General features: G+C 36.3%; 1 protein-coding gene across 10 annotated transcripts in view; it reads right to left on the bottom strand.

Moving 5' to 3' along the window:
• BLTP1 (bridge-like lipid transfer protein family member 1) overlaps positions 1-20,070 on the bottom strand; it is a 233,691-nt gene that overhangs the window by 24,491 nt on the left and 189,130 nt on the right. For 3 of the 10 annotated variants that reach the window (XM_054029923.1, XM_054029925.1, XM_054029924.1), the window contains 13 exons: positions 19,062-19,185; positions 17,682-17,791; positions 15,437-15,527; positions 14,771-14,833; positions 12,858-13,102; positions 11,660-11,875; positions 9,755-9,935; positions 8,006-8,195; positions 5,594-5,755; positions 5,346-5,485; positions 4,085-4,286; positions 2,610-2,810; positions 788-967 (listed from right to left, as the gene is read on the bottom strand). In XM_054029923.1, coding sequence (XP_053885898.1) covers positions 788-967; positions 2,610-2,810; positions 4,085-4,286; positions 5,346-5,485; positions 5,594-5,755; positions 8,006-8,195; positions 9,755-9,935; positions 11,660-11,875; positions 12,858-13,102; positions 14,771-14,833; positions 15,437-15,527; positions 17,682-17,791; positions 19,062-19,185 — 2,105 coding nt within the window. The remainder of the gene's footprint in view (positions 1-787; positions 968-2,609; positions 2,811-4,084; positions 4,287-5,345; positions 5,486-5,593; positions 5,756-8,005; positions 8,196-9,754; positions 9,936-11,659; positions 11,876-12,857; positions 13,103-14,770; positions 14,834-15,436; positions 15,528-17,681; positions 17,792-19,061; positions 19,186-20,070) is intronic. The other 7 variants (XM_054029926.1, XM_054029927.1, XM_054029929.1 and 4 more) reach the window with 6 other exon arrangements.

Raw genomic sequence — 20,070 nt, 5'->3', positions numbered from 1 at the left:
ATGCATTGTTGAACTGTGCCTGAACTGACACTGCAGATCAAAGATTCTGATCTTGTGTGCATAAGGCTCATGTGCACCCACAGTGGGATCTGTGTGGACACAGAGAAGATAACATACAAACTGTTGGAAAATAAGTTCATTTGTTTGAAGTATACTTAAAAATACTAACGTCAGCATGTACATCATTAATATACTATATATTAATTTTAGTAAACAATGACTTAAATTACTTTTTGCTGGTACTGCTGGAGCTGTGAGAAATACCTACAAAACCCCCTCAAAACTACATGAAACATCTGGATTTGCCAAAGGGTCCTTCAGGCTCATGAACTACCTAACCACAATTTATGCCTCAAAATCCTATGAAATTGATGGCTTAAGCTTGTTTGGGTGAAACTCAGGGATAACAATTCTCTTTGCTTTATGATCATGGATGAAATTCAAAGTTCATTCATACTGGAAAATCAAAGCAAAAATCTCAAGAGCTGTAAACCCATATAAACAGAAGTCAAAGAACATGTGTGAAGTGTTGAAATTAAATGAGTCAACAGTGGAGGAGGAGGGAGATATATGCAGACACAGATATCTGAGGTCACCCAAACACAAAACCCCCCACAAGGTCTTAGTCACTGATTCACTTAAAAGAGGTTGTTATTGCACATCATAGGTTGGTGGCTTTGAAATTACATCTATATGAGAAAGAATGGTGCTTATCATTGGAACAACACCTCTACTGTTAGGCAAACACAGAAGAAAGCAGTATAGATTAAATGAAACTATTAAGTACCAGATATATTTATTAACGTAGTATCCATCTTGCTTGCAGCTTTGCTTGCAGACTGGCTCTCAAAAAATGAAGCACCTCCTGAACGTCTTATTCTTGACAGACTTACTTTCACAAACTCAAGGTTAATACTCAGAGAATCTTTCCGACCAGTGACTGAAGTGGGCTCCTCATCTACATTACCTACAAATGTAAAGAGTGATGCTCAGTGTACTCCCCAAATTAGCACCTCAGAGTAAAAATCATCATTTATGGTTCTTTTAGAATAGAAAAACAAACAAAAAAAAGAAGATTTACCTAGGAACACCATCAAGATGAAAGTCAAAATTTTGTATGAAATTTTGGAAATTACAATATGTCACAAGTGACACAGTTTTCAGTTTGTTTACATTATGCATTTGACAGTAGAGTGGGGTGAATAGCTAATTTTTCAGTTTGTTGGCAGTTCTGAAAAATTGGAAAAAAACATTTCAGATCAAACCGAATCCTACAATTGCAAAAAATTTAGGTGATCCAAAAAATCTGTTCTGGGTGAAATGAAACTTTTTTTGTTTGACCCAAAATGAGGGTGAGTGGGTTTGAGCATTTTTAAAGGGTTAGATTCACAAAACGGCCAGTGAAGGAGGAAATAGTGGTGATCTTCTTATCACTTTTAGTCCAGTAGTTAGGACACACTCTTGCAAATCCCTTCTCCATGGGAAGAGGGGAACTGAATTTGAGCGCTTGTCTACACAGTGGGGTAACTCTACAGAGGTGTGATTTCTAAGTTGCATATCAATTAGTCTGTGTCAACTCAGCTGGTGCACACTAAAGGTTCCCTAGTGAGCTTTAATGTAGTACAGTTTCAAACAGCACTATGTTGAAAAGCACCAGGAGAGTCTCCACGGCCAATTAATGCACAATATGTCAGTGTGCTTTAGAAATCACACTCGCTGTAGAGTGCATTACCCCACTGTGTAGACAAGCCCAGAATCTTCTATATCCTAGGTGAGTGCCTTTACCACTGGCTAAAAATTACAAGGAGATGACTATCTCCACCTCCTCCTCCCTGCCCTGGTTGTGTGAATGGCATCTAAGCCGCACTCCACGAAATTCATGTCAAAGTTGCAAATAATTTTGGGTCAACCCAAACAGCTTTTTTTAGCAAATAAACTATTCCTCTGAAATATTTTGCCCAGCTCTATCTGATAGCATTTTGTCACTGCTCTTCAGGGCAGAGACTATTCTACTCTATGTAGATCCTGCACACATTCACTTCGTATGTTAACAGTACCACTAAATCAAAGAAGAATACTCATGTATGTAAAGTTGTTCATGTTATTCAGTGTTTTCAGGGTGAAGACCTATGCTTATATAGGCTATAGCAAAATGGAACCCAACCTTGATTGTGGCTGTGAGCTGCTACCATATAACAAACAGTTAACATACAAATAAGTACGAACACTTGCAAACCCACTTAAAGCTTTTTAACATGTTTGTGGGAGTGTTGGAATTTACACCAAGAATCCTATAAGCGTATGTGGGCCTACTTTTTCCTATTAAGACAAATGGGTTTTGCAGTTGCAGGTTCTAAAGCATGAACACACATGATTTTGGATCTGCCAAGTGCAGGTAATATGTATGCTTTCACATAAGTGTCACTTGGAGTGCTGAAAATAAGGTCCTCCAGGATTCTGTAAGAGACAGTAAATAGGGTATACACATCCCTCATTGACGGATTCTTTAACACAGCCTTGTGCAACTATTTCTCACATTTTAACAATTGTTTATGAAATCTAATGAACAATTGCAAAAGTTAAAAAATTAAAAAAAATCCATTCTGTACCTAGTGCTCCTGATCCAGGAGTTAGACCAGTAACAGCAGATTTTTGTTTTCCTGCTCCATATGGATGAAATACATAAAGGGAGAAATCAGACATGCAGGCTGTGAAACTCAGGCCTGATGAGTTGCTGCTAGAGCTAGTCAAATCTGACTGGCTACTGCTATGTCGGGTTCTGCCAAGAGGGCTGCCTAGTCCAGATGAACCTAAAGAAAATCCAAAAATCCACAAATGTTATGGTAGTTTTAGTACAAAAGCATTTTCAACCATGAAACCGTTTAAAAATACTTACTATGTCATAAAAAGCTAGATGATGCATCAGATGCATTTCAAAATAACATCGGTGAAACAACAATTTGGGGACACAACCCCATGCTCTGGGTGTCCCTAAAGCTCTAACTGCCAGAAGCTAGGGCTGGACCACTTGATACATTGCCCTGTTCTGTTCATTTCCACTGAAGCATCTGGCACTGGTCACTGTCGGTAGACAGAATACTGGGTTAGATGGACCATTGGTCTTACCCAGTAGGCCATTCATAGGTTCTTATGCCTTAAATAACCTAACTAACAATGCCATTCCTGTCAAAAGGTTAAAACAGACAACTGAACTTACTTTTACAAAGGCAACAAAATTGTTCCTAAAATACTTTACCCATCTGAGTTTTCAGAATAGGTTAGAAAACTGATATGAATGTCTTCTTATACAATTTCATAAATGTACAACTCCATAGTTAGTGGGTGCTGTATTTTTAACTTTGCATAGAAACACATACCATCAAAAGTTGAAAGTAGAGAGTAAACTAAAAGTCATACTAAAAGTGAAAGGATGAAGTCATTCCAAATTGAAAACAGACAACACGTGGTGGAACTTATAAACCTCATATAATATATACATATATGTACAAATAAAGATATTTGAGAAGTTCCTCAATATTTAACAGAAGAGCTAGCAACCTATCCATTTAAAGTTTTTCTTATAATACTCATCACTGTAGTTACTAAATGATGTGGCAAGTTTATCAAAGAGCAGCAAAATAAACCTAATTGTACAGCTCCAAAAGTGTTTTTTTGGATATAAAATACCAGAACACTGGCAATACAGACTACTAAAAAGTATTGCTCTGAAACTTCTTTTAAAAAACAAAGCTTCTATTACATGGTTTGTGGACATTCCTGAAGACCAGCAACAACATAAAAATGGTTTTTAATACTGATCTGATACCAAAGAGCCATTCTGTTAAAAATGACAACTGTATAACAACGTAGTAAAAATACATTTTATTATTCTAGCAATAAGGAGTTTTTGTCATGCCTAGAACCTAATAGAACTCTAACACTGCACTACATAGCTGTTTAACTTTTATTCTAAATTTATTCGTCCTCCCACCCCCTCAATACACAAACAGAACTTAATTCACTCATGCTGTTAGCTGAATGTATTAGGTGAACTAATTCAAAGAAAATTGTTCATATATATTACCTGGTATCCCAGTTTTATTAACTGAGTTCTTTGATCCAGTTTGTGAAGTATTACCACCAACTGCCAAGTTTTCTGTGGGGCAAGTTGTGCCTAAGGTCTCCAGTTCTCCTCGGTTTGAAGAAAACACTAGGTCTAGAGAGGGCAGCTTCAGCATACATTCCACTCTTGATACAGGTAAGCAGCTGAACTTGATCTGTGAAGGCTAAGCCAAAAGAAAGGAATTTAAGCACAAATATAAAATCCCTGAAAATCATTATGAGCTTGAATCCAAAGAATAATAGCTTTTAACTTTCCTGTAGCCTAAATATAATAAGGCTTTTTGGTCCAGCTTTGAAATTACTAAAATCTCCATGATTTACAATCTGCAGAATTTATGTTCATTTCTGAGATTTCCTATATCATTGAGGTGTGTTACCCAGGAAATCCAGGTAATGGTCAGGAAAGACGCCTAGATATAATAGTGAACCATTCTGCCAGAACTAATCTGTGTGCCCCGGTGAATCCACAGCTGGGAAGCTGCTTCATATTTGGAAGATGCGGATGCTAGCTTTGGTACCTATCACGCCAAACTATGTTGAAGCAGCTGAAATGGACAGTCTCAAGACACTTTGGATTATCTTAAAATCCTTGCCTCTCAAAACTTCCTGGGTCAGCCTCCTGTCCGATTTTAACCAAGAGAGGTCGAAGAAAGTGCCAAAAGAGCTCAGAGACTGGTAGCCCACAGCAATTTTTGGGCATAAGTCTCCCAACCCAACCAGTTATGTTTCATTTTGATGTCTTTTATATTTTAGCTATATGTACTTTATTTATTTATTTGAAAAAGAACGATAGCTGTGGATGCTAGTTATCCAAGGATATTTTCTGAGGAATAAGATGAGAATTGTGCTGTAGAGAAGACAAGTATGTCTAAGTGTGGCTACGAAACAGTAAGGACTTAGCAGCAGTAAAGCAACAAAGGAAACTCCACCATGAACAGCAAGAAAAGTAGTGATGATTAAAGGCCAGTGGGGCTTCTCAAAATGGTTCACTTCTAGTTGATCACCATGTGCTTGGAGCCAATGACTTCAGAACTTTAGTTACAAGAATTCTCACTGATGTCATGCTGGAAACAGATAACCATTCTGAGGTATGTATTGAATGTAACTATCTCTAAAGAATCTAATTTTAAACAGCAAAGTTAAAGGCAAACTTAAATTGCATATGTTTTTAAAAATGCTATTAGCATTACACAGTATGCAGTATGTTAATGTTGCACTCTCACCTGAACTCGTACATAAACCACCACATCCACAGGGAAGGATGAGTATGCTGACGTTGACGATGACACTAGTGAGGCTGTGGACTCCTCCAAGGCGTCTTGTATTTCAAACTGTCCCATGTCTTCATCTTGAGAACTGACAGCTTTTAAAGTAGAAAGAACTTGTTAAATAATGGTTTGAAGCAACTGTAATTAAAAAGTCAATAAAGTTAGATACTAGAATATATGAAAAAGAAGTAGTCACATGGTACCTGCGTAATTCCTCTCTATTGGTGTAATAGGAATAGTTTCCAGAGCCTTCTCTAGGAAGTCCAATAGGCAGGGGCTAATGACCATTTCCTCAGGCAATGATTGAAGTGCAACCCATGCATACAATTTTGCAGTTTTTATTCCACCACTTCCTTTCCCTTTGGCTGAAACATTTATAAAATGTAAATGTGTTTAGTGGAATACAATTTCTCCAATTAAAATGTATAGCAACATTTCATTACAATTAGAAAAAATAGATCAAGTACTGTATACTCCTCCATCATCATGTGAAACAGCCACTTCATAGATCAGTTATAAAAAACAGAAGTGCATAGTTTTCTAATAAAAATGTGTTAAAATAACAGAGATGAAGAACTCAGTTCAGTTAGTAGTACTATCCTAATGCACTTGCTCTAGTTCAAGTCCTTACTTCATTTCCACATCTATGCTTTTTCAAAACAGTCACTAAAATCAGCCAAACAAAACTTCTCCAGAAGACAAGACACAGCAGCCATAACTTACTGGAAGGCAATTGGCATTTACATTGGAAAGGGTGAAGACAAAATTGCTCATCTGACTTAATTTTGCAACAGTTCGGAAAAATATATTGATTTCAACAGAGAAAAATGTCAAAACCCCTATGAGCAAATGGTAAGTCCTACAGTATTATAAAAATAATAAAATGAGGATTCTAAACAGGAAATCATATTAACAATGGATTTCGAACACCTAAATTCCAAGCTTGGAGATAATTTTATATTAAGTTATATTCCAGGTAAGAGAATTCTCTTCTCAATTCATGGAAGAGACCTGCACGTATAAATCTGTGCACCCTAAAATGAGAAAATTATCGTAGCTCAGTAAATTTCAAGCAAGATCTTATTTCTAAAAAGCTATTAGTACCAGCTCAGTTATTTGCAGTGTGAAGTATAGATAATTAGAACTAGGAATGAAGAAAGAGCAATGTAATTGAATTGGGATTCATCATCATATACAAAAATGGATCATTTGAATACAAGTAAAATATAGTATTATGGCTGTATAGGATTTCTCCACGCAAGATACAAATACTGACTAACTGAAGGACTAAAATAGAACCTTACACTCATACTTCATCTTTCTGTCAGTTCCTAAGCCACTTGGCAATGAATTTTAATACCATACTACTCTGACTGATGCTGCTGACCATCTGGACTGGCTTCTCTCTTATCGTATAGTAAGAGAATAAGTAGAGGAGAGTTATGGGAGAAATCTATGTGGAGAAAAGATAAAAAAAGCTCTGGGGGAGATTTAGGCAAGAATTAAAAAGTAAAGAATGGAAAGAAGTTATGAGCAAGCTTACAAGGAAAGATACAACATAAGACAGAAACTGAAGCAAGCAATAAAATTAAATATCATGAACTCAGAGATCCACAAAGAAGGTGGATGTTGGGAGGAAACACAGTGACAGTGATTAAAAGCCAGGGATAATGAGGCAAGTGCTCAAATTCACTGCTCTCTCTCAGACTTTGAGCCTATTAATAGAATCTTTTTTCACTGTTTACTGTTTCCAGCTCATTTTGTTTTGATGGGGTTTGTTTTTTTTAATATCTAAACTCTGAGGAAGAGAGAAGTGAGATAACAATCCTCTGGAAGGTGGGAAAGAAATCTACGTACCTCTAGATCTGACATTGCAACCTTCCAGAGATCGTCATAGACCTCTGACTGAAAACTGGGATAATTCAACTTGTTACTCTTGAAATTTTAAATCAAAGTTGAAGACACTAAAAACTGGAATTCAGGTAATTCCAAGCCACAGTAGTTTTCAGTGGACTGCAGTAGTGGAGCACAGTAATGTCTGGTATTTTGACTAATCCAATGATTGTAAACAGCTGCTTGGGATCATGATGAATAAATTAATTACAGAAATTATCACACTTCAAAGTATTACTTTCAAGGCAAGCTGCATGGTAATGAAGAGTATTCTTGGAAGGACGTAACATGGATGAACTGGTGAGTAAATTGAGTAGTATAAAATTTTCTATTGAATTTTGAATACTGCAGAGTATAACTATAGCTAGTTGTACTAGTAACATAATTAGTAATTTTTAAAAACAACTAAGCTTCTTTACAGCATTGTATGTTATCTGTTCAAGGAAGAGGAGGAGTAGGTGGTATTTGGCCATTACTGTGCTCTGTGAGATATATGTTGAGAACCATTTAACGGGAAATCTCTGAGAAGGCAGCTTTAAGAGCAGTTAGAATTCATGAATTGCACATGTGCTTCTGTAGTCAGGTTTCTTTGCAGCAAATATTTAGACATTTATGACCATTTTGAGGTTCAGCTAATGCACAGATCTAGAGCTAGTAGATCATATGATGTGGAAGGAAAAAAGATATCGAAGTTATAGTTTAAAAGGATATTCTACAAGTACCTGATGGGATGGGTGGGGGTTGGGGCAGAAGTAAGGTATTAGTCTTGCTGTGGGTAGTATTAGATAAAGGAGATGTGGCAGTATCTTTCATACCATACAACTTGGACTCTTTGGAAAGGGTTCTTGGCAAAGAGGATCCCCGGGAGGCATTTGGCGATTCAGTCTTCAAAGTCTTAGAGTTGTAGTGTAACTGAAATGAAAAAAATAATCCATTTACTTCACAGAAGTAGCATTCTCACTGAATCTCTGCACAGTTCAGTTTTCTCCAAATGTTCTTTGCATTTTTTTTTAAATTGCATGATCTTAAAAACAAACATATATTTAAAACTCTGGAATCAATAATCTTTATCTACAAAGAGTCATAATTTTTTGTAAGCAAAATAAATTAAGAAACCTCACCTATAAAACAAAATTAAATCATAAACATAATGAGCAACAGGCAATATTTTTTAGCATATAGGACACAAATCTCTAATAGTTGTGACAGACTCTCTCACCAAGAACTGCTGCTCTCCTCTTGATACATACACATTCCCTGGCCAATGACTACTTTATTCCCTCGTATAGTTGTGGGTTTTTGTTTTTTTTGTACAGACTATCCACACTACTACATATCATCTTGCCCAGATCGCTTACCTCTCTTCTTAAAGTAATTCAAAGGTTTCATGTTCTACATACAAATATCCTATAGATGTGGGTAAGCAAAATCTAGTCTTATTCAGTGGATGGCACTAGGAGCCAGAGAAGAAACTGCAAATGATGCTTGTGTATCCCGAAAGCCACCTAAAAGCTACAATAGGGAACTGGGCCATGTCTGGTATCCCTGAAGATTTCTTGTGGTTCTTGAAGGGGAAGTCAAGTCACCGTGAGTAGCTCCCCACTTCTTAAAGATCTACAGCAGATGACGTCGTCATAAATAATTACCTTTATGAGAGATGATCACTTGCAGAAAAGGAAGACCACATCCTCCACCTATGCCCCACCCTGCATTCACTGACTATTGCATTTTCACATGCACTAAAGGCACAGAGAAGACTTCCCAATACATGCAATCCATACCACCTATCAGAAAGCAGAAGCAAACAAGCCAAATGTCTGGCTTTAACTTCAGCAACCTTTTCTTTTAAATAGGACTAATTAGCTTTTTAAAGTCTATGTAATACCATTTATACTATTTGATATACAGGATCACACACTGGCACAAAGCTAAACATTTTTCCTATCTTACAACTAAAATCTCTCTCTCTCTTTTTTTTTTTTTTTTTTTTTTTTTTTAGTGGGAGGAGGGAAATGTAGTTGATATCCTATGGATTTGAATCTCCTTCCAAAACATCAGATTAGAGAAATTATTATTTGTGGCAAAAGTGAGTCAGAAGGTCAAGTTTTGTTATGGACACGTAGCGATGCCAGAAGTGTTATTGGAACTCTCGAATTCATGGCTCCTAGTCTTGTGCCTAGATAACACTTCTCATTATAATACTTATTATGCTCTATTAAGAATATAGAATATATCAGCCATACACATGTACCATACACAACTCCAAAATATTGCTAACATGTACCAGAAATAGCGTGCAGTAAGTACAACATATATTTCCCATGTAAGAAACAGCAGGTATCACACTTGATATCTGTACTATATAAATTGCATGCCATAATGATAAAAGATGATCTAAAGGAAGCCATGTATTTGTTTCTAGTCATTTCTAGTTGGAGAGGAAAAATGTTTCCTAGTCCCATAATTTTTACCTTTACATCTACACCAGGAATGTAAAATACTGTAGTTTCCAGGTCACTAGGCTTTGTCTGTAGAGATGACGGCACTTTCTTGCCAGCAAGTAAGTGAGTAGTAGATGCATAGTTAGTTTGAAATTTCTTCTTTTTTGAAGGAGACTCTTGATCTAAACTTCTGGAACTCCGATCATAACTCCTGCAGATACATAACAATATACAACCTGTCTTAGTACAGACCTAATACTCCAAAACAAGTATGTTTTTCAATATTTAAAATTTAGGGGATTTTCTTTTTAAAAATTACATTGTAATTTCACAATGAATAGTAGAAGCATTTCCACCCCTTTTAGTTGTTCTTTGCCCATCAGACCTCTTTTCACCTGGCCTTTTTATCCCCTTTGGCCTTTTCCCATCCCCCTCTGCTTTTGCCAAAATATATTATTAGTGTTATTTGCAGATTTTAAAGTTAAAACCAACTTTTTTTAAAAATGACAAAAAGTAGTAAAGTGTCCCTTGCCTTCATTCTCAAGTTTATCTATAGTAGATGATGAATTCAGAGTGCAGGTAACATTTGTGGATTTTTCACTGTTTCTGCTCTCCCCTTATGATTTCCTCCCCCTGCATACCAAATTCCATTTACACAAGTGACACAGCAAAATAATAATAAAGCAATATGAAAACCAAAACAAAATATAGCTCTAATTAAGGAAAAAAATATTTCTACTCTGTCCCATGTCCATTTTAAAGTCATTCAGAAATTCAACAGTATAATCATATTTCCTTATATAAACTTCTTCAGAAATGCCCCCACTGCTGTATATTGGGAGGCTACTCAAATATGTGATATCACTACAATTAAAGTGTCATGGGATTGCCTGAAGTATGCCAGGCACAGCCAGATATTCAGCTGCAGGTTCCTCTCTTTAGAAATTATAGGAGGAAAGTTAAAAAAAAAAAAAAAAAAAAAAAGAAGAAGATCTGTTACTACATACAAATCCCTTGCATGATTTAAAATATGGGAAAGGTAAGGATAACATTACAAATCCCAAGAGTTCAGTTTTGCTAAAGCTTGGTTATCATTAACACTGTGTTAAAGTTCAAAGAAGAAATTAAAAGTAAAGGTGTATTTGGTTAAGAATGAATAACAAAAACAGAGGCCACTGGCTGTCAAAGCATATCTGCAGAATGGAGAAAAGGGTTTAAAAAAAACAGGGGAAATCGTGTCCCACTGAAGTCAATGGCAAAGCTCCAACTGTTTTCAGTGGAGTCAAGATTTCACTTCAAGTTGTACAAATACATTTAATTGTACAGTGAACATTATCTCAAGGATAGTGAGTAAAATGAAAAAAAATGTTGGAACTGAATATCAAGAGAACACAGCATTAGCCCAGTATGGATCAACTCAGCAGTGTATTTCAAAATTTTTGAGACAGTGCATTCAGGCATTTATTTGGAGAGTAAAAAAGGAATCCAAGTGCTTTAAAAGCTTAAAATCTCCATTTATAAAAAGGATGGGTAAGAAGGAAACAGGTGTACACTCATTTCTTGGTGTCAGGCTAATTAGACTCAAGCCTTTGTGGAAGCAGACTTTCATGCTTTCCCAGAACAAAGACTATAATTCAATCATAATTAATTTTATTGCATGCTATGGCAACATGTGGTGGTGATACAAATTACTGACCACTAACTGGCTAAAAATGGTGGGAATTATTATAGTTTCTATGCTTTTAAAATGAGTCAATGCCTAGTTACCATTGAGTATTGTGTGATGTACTGGCAGGATCCCAACTGATGTAAATCAGTAAGTTGTCTTATATATGACTAAAGAAATGTAAAATACAGAAAGACTGGGACAATACAGTAATATACTCTTTTCTAATATGATTTAGTAATTTTACTGTCTTTCAATAGGTTTTTTACCTTCTTAAGCTGATTTCATCATGCTCTTGCTGAAGCGTTGTTGGATGCAGCACACATTTTCCACAATCAATTTCAACTCTGATATCAAGTTCAAAGTCAATATTTCTCTCTGTGGTTGTGCCAGTCACATTTCTGTTGCCAGGAGTTGTTGGCCAGCGGTCAGTAAACAGTTGGTGAACTGCGGCAAAGCCTGTTGCTTTCTTGCGAGTGGTATTCCTGCAGAAAGAACAATTACTTGTTAGATATTAGCACTGTGACAAGATTCCTTCCAAGGTTATCTACTAATGTATTTGCTGACAATTCAGTTACCCACTATATATAACATTTTAAGAAGTTTTCTGTAAGAAGCACCATATGGTAAATCTTCATAGGTACACACTGCTATCTTGGTCCATCTTCCACTAAGGTATTATTAAATATTTAGCAACAGAGAGTCCTGTGGTACCTTTAAGATTATCTGTTGGTTTTAAAGGTGCCACAGGACTCTCTGTTGCTTTTTATAGATCCAGATTAACACGGCTACCCCTCTGATACTTGACACCATGCAAGGCACTGCATTTAGCCGTATGGAATGGAAATCTATCAACCTCATGAAGAAACTTGCACAAGTACAGACAGATATCATCTTCCTTCATCTGTTAGTCTTAAAGGTGCTACAGGACTCTCTGTTGCTTTTTACAGATCCAGACTAACATGGCCACCCCTCTGATATTAAATATTTACTTCATGGTTGATCTGGACTGGGCCCTGTAGATACAGACTGTAGCTGTCTGAGGCAGGACTAAGACAACAAGCAACAAACGAGGGATATGGAAGAGAGAGACAATTAAATATAACACATTTTGTTATGTATATTATATTTTAATATATATCCCCTCTCAACATTGTTTATAATGCTGTGTTTGTATATACATGTTTAGCCCCTATACACATGCTTAGCCATGAGGTAAATTGCAGAACTATATGTTAAATAAGGTACAGCGTACCTTTGACCCTCCTCATCTACCCTCTGCCCAATAACTGAGATTTATTCCAACATTCCAAAATCTGAGAGGCTTCCAAGAGCTGCCATTTAAAAAAAAAAAAAAGTCAACTCATCAGACATGGGTCAGCAAAAGCTATTCTAGACCTAAGACATGAACTTTAAAGACCATTTTCTCATGGCCCTAATGAAAATATTTTAAAACAAATTGCTTACTGTGGTTTTCTGTAAAAATAAGCCTTCTCTCTGTCATGGTCTTCTTCCTTCTCAGAGTCTTCACTGGTTGAAGATAAACTGTCATCCCGCCGTCCCTCTTCGGGCTGGAAGGGAATGCTTGGTGAGAAGACTACTGGAGTTTTGGGTGAACTGAATACTGAGCATGATCCTTCACTAGTGGATGAGTAATGGGATGGACCATCAATAGTTACTGACAAAAGGTCCAGTTCTGTCTCCTCTGGAAACTGATTGTGAAAAGACAAAAAGATATTAAAGTTCACAGTTACTGTCTTTACTACGCAAAAATTAAGATATCTTGGGGAAAACGCAGGAGTGCTTTTAAAAATTCTCAAAGCTCAGGTTCCTCATTTTGAACAGACAGAAGTGTCAGATTTAGGAATGTATGAAATGAATCATGTAACACAATAAATAAATGTATAGGTTTGGAGGAAAAACAGTACCATACATTTACCATACATTTAGTGACTGAGTTGAATTTGTTAGCTAGATAATTAAACAAGCTCTGATCAAAACATACATTATGACAGGCCATCACTAGAAGAATGAACATTTAACTGAAAACAGATTTTAAAAGTAAAGAACACAGAACAGAAAGAATCACCCTGGCCACCTGTAAATTAGAGAAATGCACAGGAATCTGTTAGTGAATGAAAGGGCATGCAAAGTACTAGTACAGAATGTACAGTATTCTCTTATACATTATGCTCTTCTTTTCAGAAAGTTGGATAAAAGTGACTTGATGGGAAGAAACTTTAGGGTTACATTTCCAAAAAGTGGTTTCAACTGTTTTGGTGCACGTTGCATCAGCAAATACCCCCACACAAATTATTTTCAAGCACTAACACCTGTATATGCAGGGATAGAGTCTAAATAACTGCACATGCAGGTGTTAGACTAACACATGGGCCATTCAAATGGGTGTTGAGTGGAAGACCCTTTGACAATTTGCTCCATGCTTTCATTATGGCCATTAACACATCTGACTTAACACTACTTAACTTTTCTAAGCTGTGGAAAATTGATAGAAATGGATATTACAAATGAATGGAACCTTTTGATACGTTCTGTGTTAAATGTATATAAAAGAACTCAGCAAAGCACAATTCTGCCTTTCCTTTTGTTCTCAGAAATGAGCTGTTTAGACATCAACACTCTAAGGTGATCTGAAAAAGCATTCTAACTCAAAAACTTATAAAAGAAAAATAGAGAAAAGGTGGAAGGGAAAAAGTTAGATGATTGTCTTCTAAAAGGTGTACTTAGTTTCTTCCATTCAATATGTCTAAAGTATCTTTTTAAAATTAAAAGGGTTTTTTTTAAGTAGGTGAGTTGTCTGGGCACTAATTTTGACAAACTGGTTATCCTGCTCCCTTTAAATAAGATATCCTACACAACTGTACTAGATATAGGAATTCTAATATCAAATTATGATGCTTGATGGCCTCCCACCTTGGAATTATATTCCATCAGTGTTGATGCCTGCACTCTTGGGACACACTTGAAAAAGATTAAGATAATTGTGTGGGCACTGAGTTCTTCTCTACAGTACGCTCTGCATATAAGGATAGATCATGGCTTGCCTTATTGTAGTCTCTATAATTTAGATCAGCCTGCATCAGGGCCTTTTTAAATATGCAAACAAAATATGTCCTTACTAGTTTTACAAAAAACTGCAAAATTTAAGCTACATATGGGAAAGTAACCATCCTTGAGAACTCAATTTATCCTGTCCACCTATAACTTTTCACGTTTAAACTTACTTAAAATCTTTTTTTAAAAACTGATATACATTCTGCCTAGTGGAGTTTGAAAGAGAGATGAATAACTGAAGAGCAGCTGCCAGTGAAGTGAATTAGTGCTATGGCAAAGTATGTATTTTTTCTTTTTACAAGTACCTGAAAATACCCTTCCCCTGGACAGCTGGATTGTTGTGTAATCCCCAAAACTGTTTTATTCAACTTAATTAAAAATGAAAAAGAAAAAATAAAATTAAAACAGTTACCATAGCATGACTCATTCAAAACCAACAGCAATGACACATTTAGGAAGGATGGGGACGAGGGGATATTGCAACAAAAAACCTGATATTTGAATAATACATTTTAAACATACAGATGGCCATGTGTGTCAGACTATAGCAAACTCAGAAAATGTTTATTTCATTAATAACCATTTCCAAAATGCTAAACAAGGCTGAACATACAAATTAGCATATGGCTATTGTGCATATCTGTTAAAAATAGCAATAACATGTTAACCATGTGTATTATTTTTGCACAGGATAGCTCTTGGTCTGAGGATACCTGGAAGTGAACTTGTTAAAAATATGAACTAATCTATTTAAAGAAGTAAGTGAAAATTCTTTAGTTTGATATTTCTATTAATAATTTCTGTGTTAAAATGGACACCACCAGACTTCATAATTATCAAGAGGGGTTGGCAATTCAAATCTTCGTAAGTATATTTAACTCAGATACTTCCAAGGTGCTACCAGTCAACATGGTATTTAATCTACTGTAGCATGGTATGCTAATTAAATTGATATGTAGGGTATGCCTTACAGGGTCCTGTATGTTGAAGGTTACTCTGGGTCCAGGAGATGCTGCATCTACACGGATTTCTGGGAGCTCTTCACTGTCTCCTAGTCGAGAGCTACAAGCAAAATATAACAGGAATAAATAAACTATTACAGTTTTGAATGGAATGCAGGATGTAGTTGCCACGTAAAAGTTCAATAACTACACAAAAGCTGTTGCACTACAAATATAAAGCATCAGTCAATGTTTAACATTTTATAGAAACGAAATGGTATTAAATCAGTATTCAAGCATTTATGGCACATAAAAAGGAAAAAGATGAAGTTTCAAATGACTTTGGCCAGCAGTTCACTTAATTTTGCGGGGCTTTTTTTTTGTTTTTGTTTTTTACTCTTTTCAAGCACAGGCCAAGAAGCAGAAAGACAGTTAAAAACATAAAATGTGTGTGACTTGTCACATGGAATGAAGTACAACTGGCAGATTATGCATATTCACAAAATACAGACAATTTTTCAAAACGAATGAAATCATTATGACATATTTACAGTGCAAATTTACAACTTCTCATTCACAATTAACAATTCACTAGCTTTTGAAAAAATCTTAAGCATTCCTTGATAGGCTAGCCAGCTGAATAAACTATATAACACAACATTTTCTTAATCTTCCCAACAGAATTCCTAATTCTCTGAAGATGATTTTGTTAAAAGGTGAAGTGAAATTTTTACCTGCCAGGATTTGAGTTAAGAGTCTTCACACTTGCACTCCTTCTACTGTGTAAGGTATTAGTAATGCTAACCAGTTCAGAAAAAACATTAACCTGTAAATCCTATAAGCTTACAAGGCAAGTAAAAGAGGAATGCACTTTGATCCATTTTGTTTAAAGCCATTTGTAATTTGGAAGAGCTGTTCTCTGATATTTTGGGATCTCTATTAGTATTTTTTAAAGCTTCAATCTACCTTTAAAACTAATGCTCAAAATTTTCAACCAATTTGTCTTAACTTAAAAATGTCTATAATTAATGGAGAAGATGCTTATAATTCTAATAGCCAAGTTCCCGCTCCTGTTTTCTTTTTTTTTTTAAATCTAGTGCTGTACTTTATTGATTAAAATGTAGCCACTAATTTTTTTAAAATCCAAACCCTCCAACGTGTGCGTTTTCCCTCTGCTGGTTGAACAACAACATGCTTATTCGCAAAGCAGCAGTGACACCAAGCAAAGTTGATGCACAATATTCTGCTATGAGAACTGCAACTTGCTGCTGTGAGCTTCAGAATACTTGGAAGAAGGAGAAAAGGAAATCATTTGCTGAACTAAAAAGTTGCCTTCCCTCCACTAGTAGTTTAATCCTTTTTCTAATATGAGGTTGACAATGGAGTGTAAAAATCAAAGGGATAAATTGTGTCCTCTTTACTTATTAGCGTCCCCTGAAGTGCCTGCTGAGTAGAACCTTCAAATATGGTTCTTAAAAATCCTGCAAAATGACTACATATAAAAGTGACACCTTTCTCCTCAACTGATTGGCTCCCTGAATGCATTCAGAGTAATATCTGATGATTTTACTACCTTAAGGTTTACTACTTCTTAACTCAGTCCTGCAGAGCTAATACAGCTCTGGAAGAAGGAGATGGAGTTTATTCTGCTTGTGAATCATCTCAAAATAGTTAGCCAAATTTAAATTGTAGAATCTTGGAGGCTGATGTGTGAGCCAGAAAGATCTAAATTTCATTTTCAGAATCCAGGTTGAGTTTCCAAGACAGCAATTCAACCCCCCCACTCTTTAGCTTCCAATAACTTCTGGTAAAGCTTTGCCTTTATAGATTTATGGATGCACTTAAATTTGATAGTTCAGCTGTGCATACTGACTATGAAGTGTAGAAGACCACAGACCTTATTAATTCTGTAAGATTTGAGCACTATGAATGTCCACAGTGAATATCTGTAATCGTCAAACCTCCTGAGAAATGTACAGACATTAGTTCTCAGAAGACAGACAAAACAAATTTGGAATTTCTAAGTCAAGCTGCTTTAGAGACATGGTATGCCAAAAACAGATGCTTCACAAAAAGTAGGAAACTTCATTTGTCAAACCTCCCATCTCTCGAAAACATTTAAAATATTTTATATATATATACACACACACACACCCCTGTGGCAAAAGACATCATGAAGCTCCACATTTAGACATTCTCCCTGTTGCCGTCTATTCTAACTTCATTACAGATCTCATCCTCCCACATGCAAAGTCATTTGCCAAAAACACTCTACCTTGCCCTGTCCATTCTTTTTAGAGGTGGTCTTCCAGATGCTGAAATTGTTTTAGATCGGTTATAGCTGGGTTTGTAACCTAGGCCCCATTTGTCCTTCAGAGAAGCAGCCTAAACAAAAGAAAAATATATCTAAGATGTTGAGGACAAAAATAATGAAAATTATACATAAACATGGCAATGTGGAAAAATTCCACTACTTAAAACATTTTATTTTACAGCCATGCCAACAGTTATGAAAAAACGTTTACAAAATAATTTTATTTTGTAGCATGTGCTCAAGGCACCCCTCTGCAGGCCTCTGCCCAAATCTTCATTTTGACTGGTCTCTGGACAATTCACTCACCTTTCATACTAGCTAGCATTGGTACTTTCTTGCTGCCAGAAGAACAGGGTGACCCCTCCTGCACCCAGTAATTTGGGATCTGCCTACTTGAATAAAAGCCCTCTCTTCATGTGATATTGCTGCAACTGCAGTCAGCAGAGGAACATGAGCTAGAGCCTCCTCATTTAAGGAGAAGCTGCCAACAGAATACTCTCTGAGAGCGGTCCCTTGCTTTGGGATGGACTCATTTCTTGGTCCAGAATAGCTCAAATGTACTGATCTTCAGGGTCTGCTGCAAATACCCTTTTCCATGCTTTATGGCAGGGGGTGGCATGATAAGAGTAGGCATTTGTGGGCAAGCGAGGACACTGTTTGGGTTGGAGCTTTATTTCTGTTTGGGTATTTTCTCCTGCTTGCTGTTTTTATCTTTAACTATAGTGTATTTTTGATTAATAAAAAGGCATCTCAATTTGGGAATAAGCAATTTCTTTTAGCACACATTATAAACCTAATAAAATAAATCAGCCAAACGGAATATAACAGAGATTTTGCTCAGATACTCAAGCATGCTTATCATATCTGGATTCTTCTGGCACAGTAAGGCAATGTTTTAAGATCACCACCACCTCTGAAAGCCTGAGCTTGAGTCTTGGCTAGTAAATGCTACAGCATTGCATATTATGGCTTCCAAACCTCTGGAAGCCAATTCTTGTGTACATTTTCTGAACATTGATATATTTAAAAATATTAAAAACATCTATTTTAAAAAGTTAAAATAGAGATATTAAAATAGTTTTTTCCTAAAGATTTGTCATAGGAAAATAAATAAACAAAAATCCACCTAATGTACTGTACCACTAAAATTCTGGTTTTCTATCTCCAGTAGGACAGAATAATCTGTTTTCCCAGAAAGTTAAACCATGTGTTTTATATATTTAACAGTCCTTTTACCTTTCTTTTTCAGTGTCTTTCTTTTATTTATTTTTAATATGTGGAAGAGAAACTTGTAAGTGAAAATCTTAAGAACTTGCCAAACAGCTTTAGAAAATTGCTCACCCTCATGCTGGACCTACGTAGTTTTTTACGGACGTCTCGGCGAATGTCATTCACAGCTACTGACTCTAATTGTTGATAGCGCTGAATTTCTTGGTTTATGGTTCCTTCACTTGCACCTAGTTTTCTGGGAACAAGTCAGGATAGTGAGATTTCCAGATGGAATGAATAACTAGTGAAGTTAAATACTACTTTCACCCTTTCCTTTATCAACAAAATCTCTATTCCAGGGGTTCTCAAACAGGGGGTCGGGACCCCTCAGGGGGTCATGAGTTTATTACATGGGGGGTCACAAGCTGTCAGCCTCTACCTCAAATCCGGCTTTGCCTCCAACATTTATAATGGTGTTAAGTATATTAAAAAGAGTTTTTTAATTTAGAAGGGGTGGGGGTCGCACTCAGAGGCTTGCTATGTGAAAGGGGTCACCAGTACAAAAGTTTGAGAATCACTGCTCTATACTATGTTCCTGTGACAATCTTAAAGCCTTTCAAACCATTACCCAATCAGCTTCTTGTTTTTGAGGAGTTATCTATCACCAATACCATCTTTTCCATATATTGCTGTTGAGGGTCCACCATTATTTCACTATACAACTTTTGTCCAGACTGTAACTTCTTTGCAAGTACCCATGATTTCAAGGTTTTTACTTCCCAGTCACACATTCAGGAAACAGAAAAAGAGGTGCGTAGCAAAATATACAAGATGTCAAACATTATATTGTGATGCCAACAGAAGTGGAAGAGGGATAGTTGCTAGACAGCAGCTCCCTTTGAAAAGAAAGGCTCCTAAAGAGAGCAAAGATTCCCAGCTGGAACAAATGTGGATGAAAATTAGAATTTTTAAGTATTTTCTATGTTCCTTAGTTCAAGAAAAGCAGGCGGGGAGTGGAAACCACTTGCTAGAGATACCAGGAGGCAGACTGAACTGGGGAAATTTCCAGGAGGAAAGAGCTTCCCACAATGGCAGACCAAACTGATCATATCCCCTGAATATGGAAGGCAGAAGAAGAAAA

This window comes from Malaclemys terrapin, chromosome 5 (assembly GCF_027887155.1).
Source record: "Malaclemys terrapin pileata isolate rMalTer1 chromosome 5, rMalTer1.hap1, whole genome shotgun sequence".
Taxonomy (NCBI): Eukaryota; Metazoa; Chordata; order Testudines; family Emydidae; genus Malaclemys; species Malaclemys terrapin.
The sequence above is the reverse complement of the archived record's forward strand: the minus strand, read 5'-3'. Positions and strand labels throughout refer to the sequence as shown.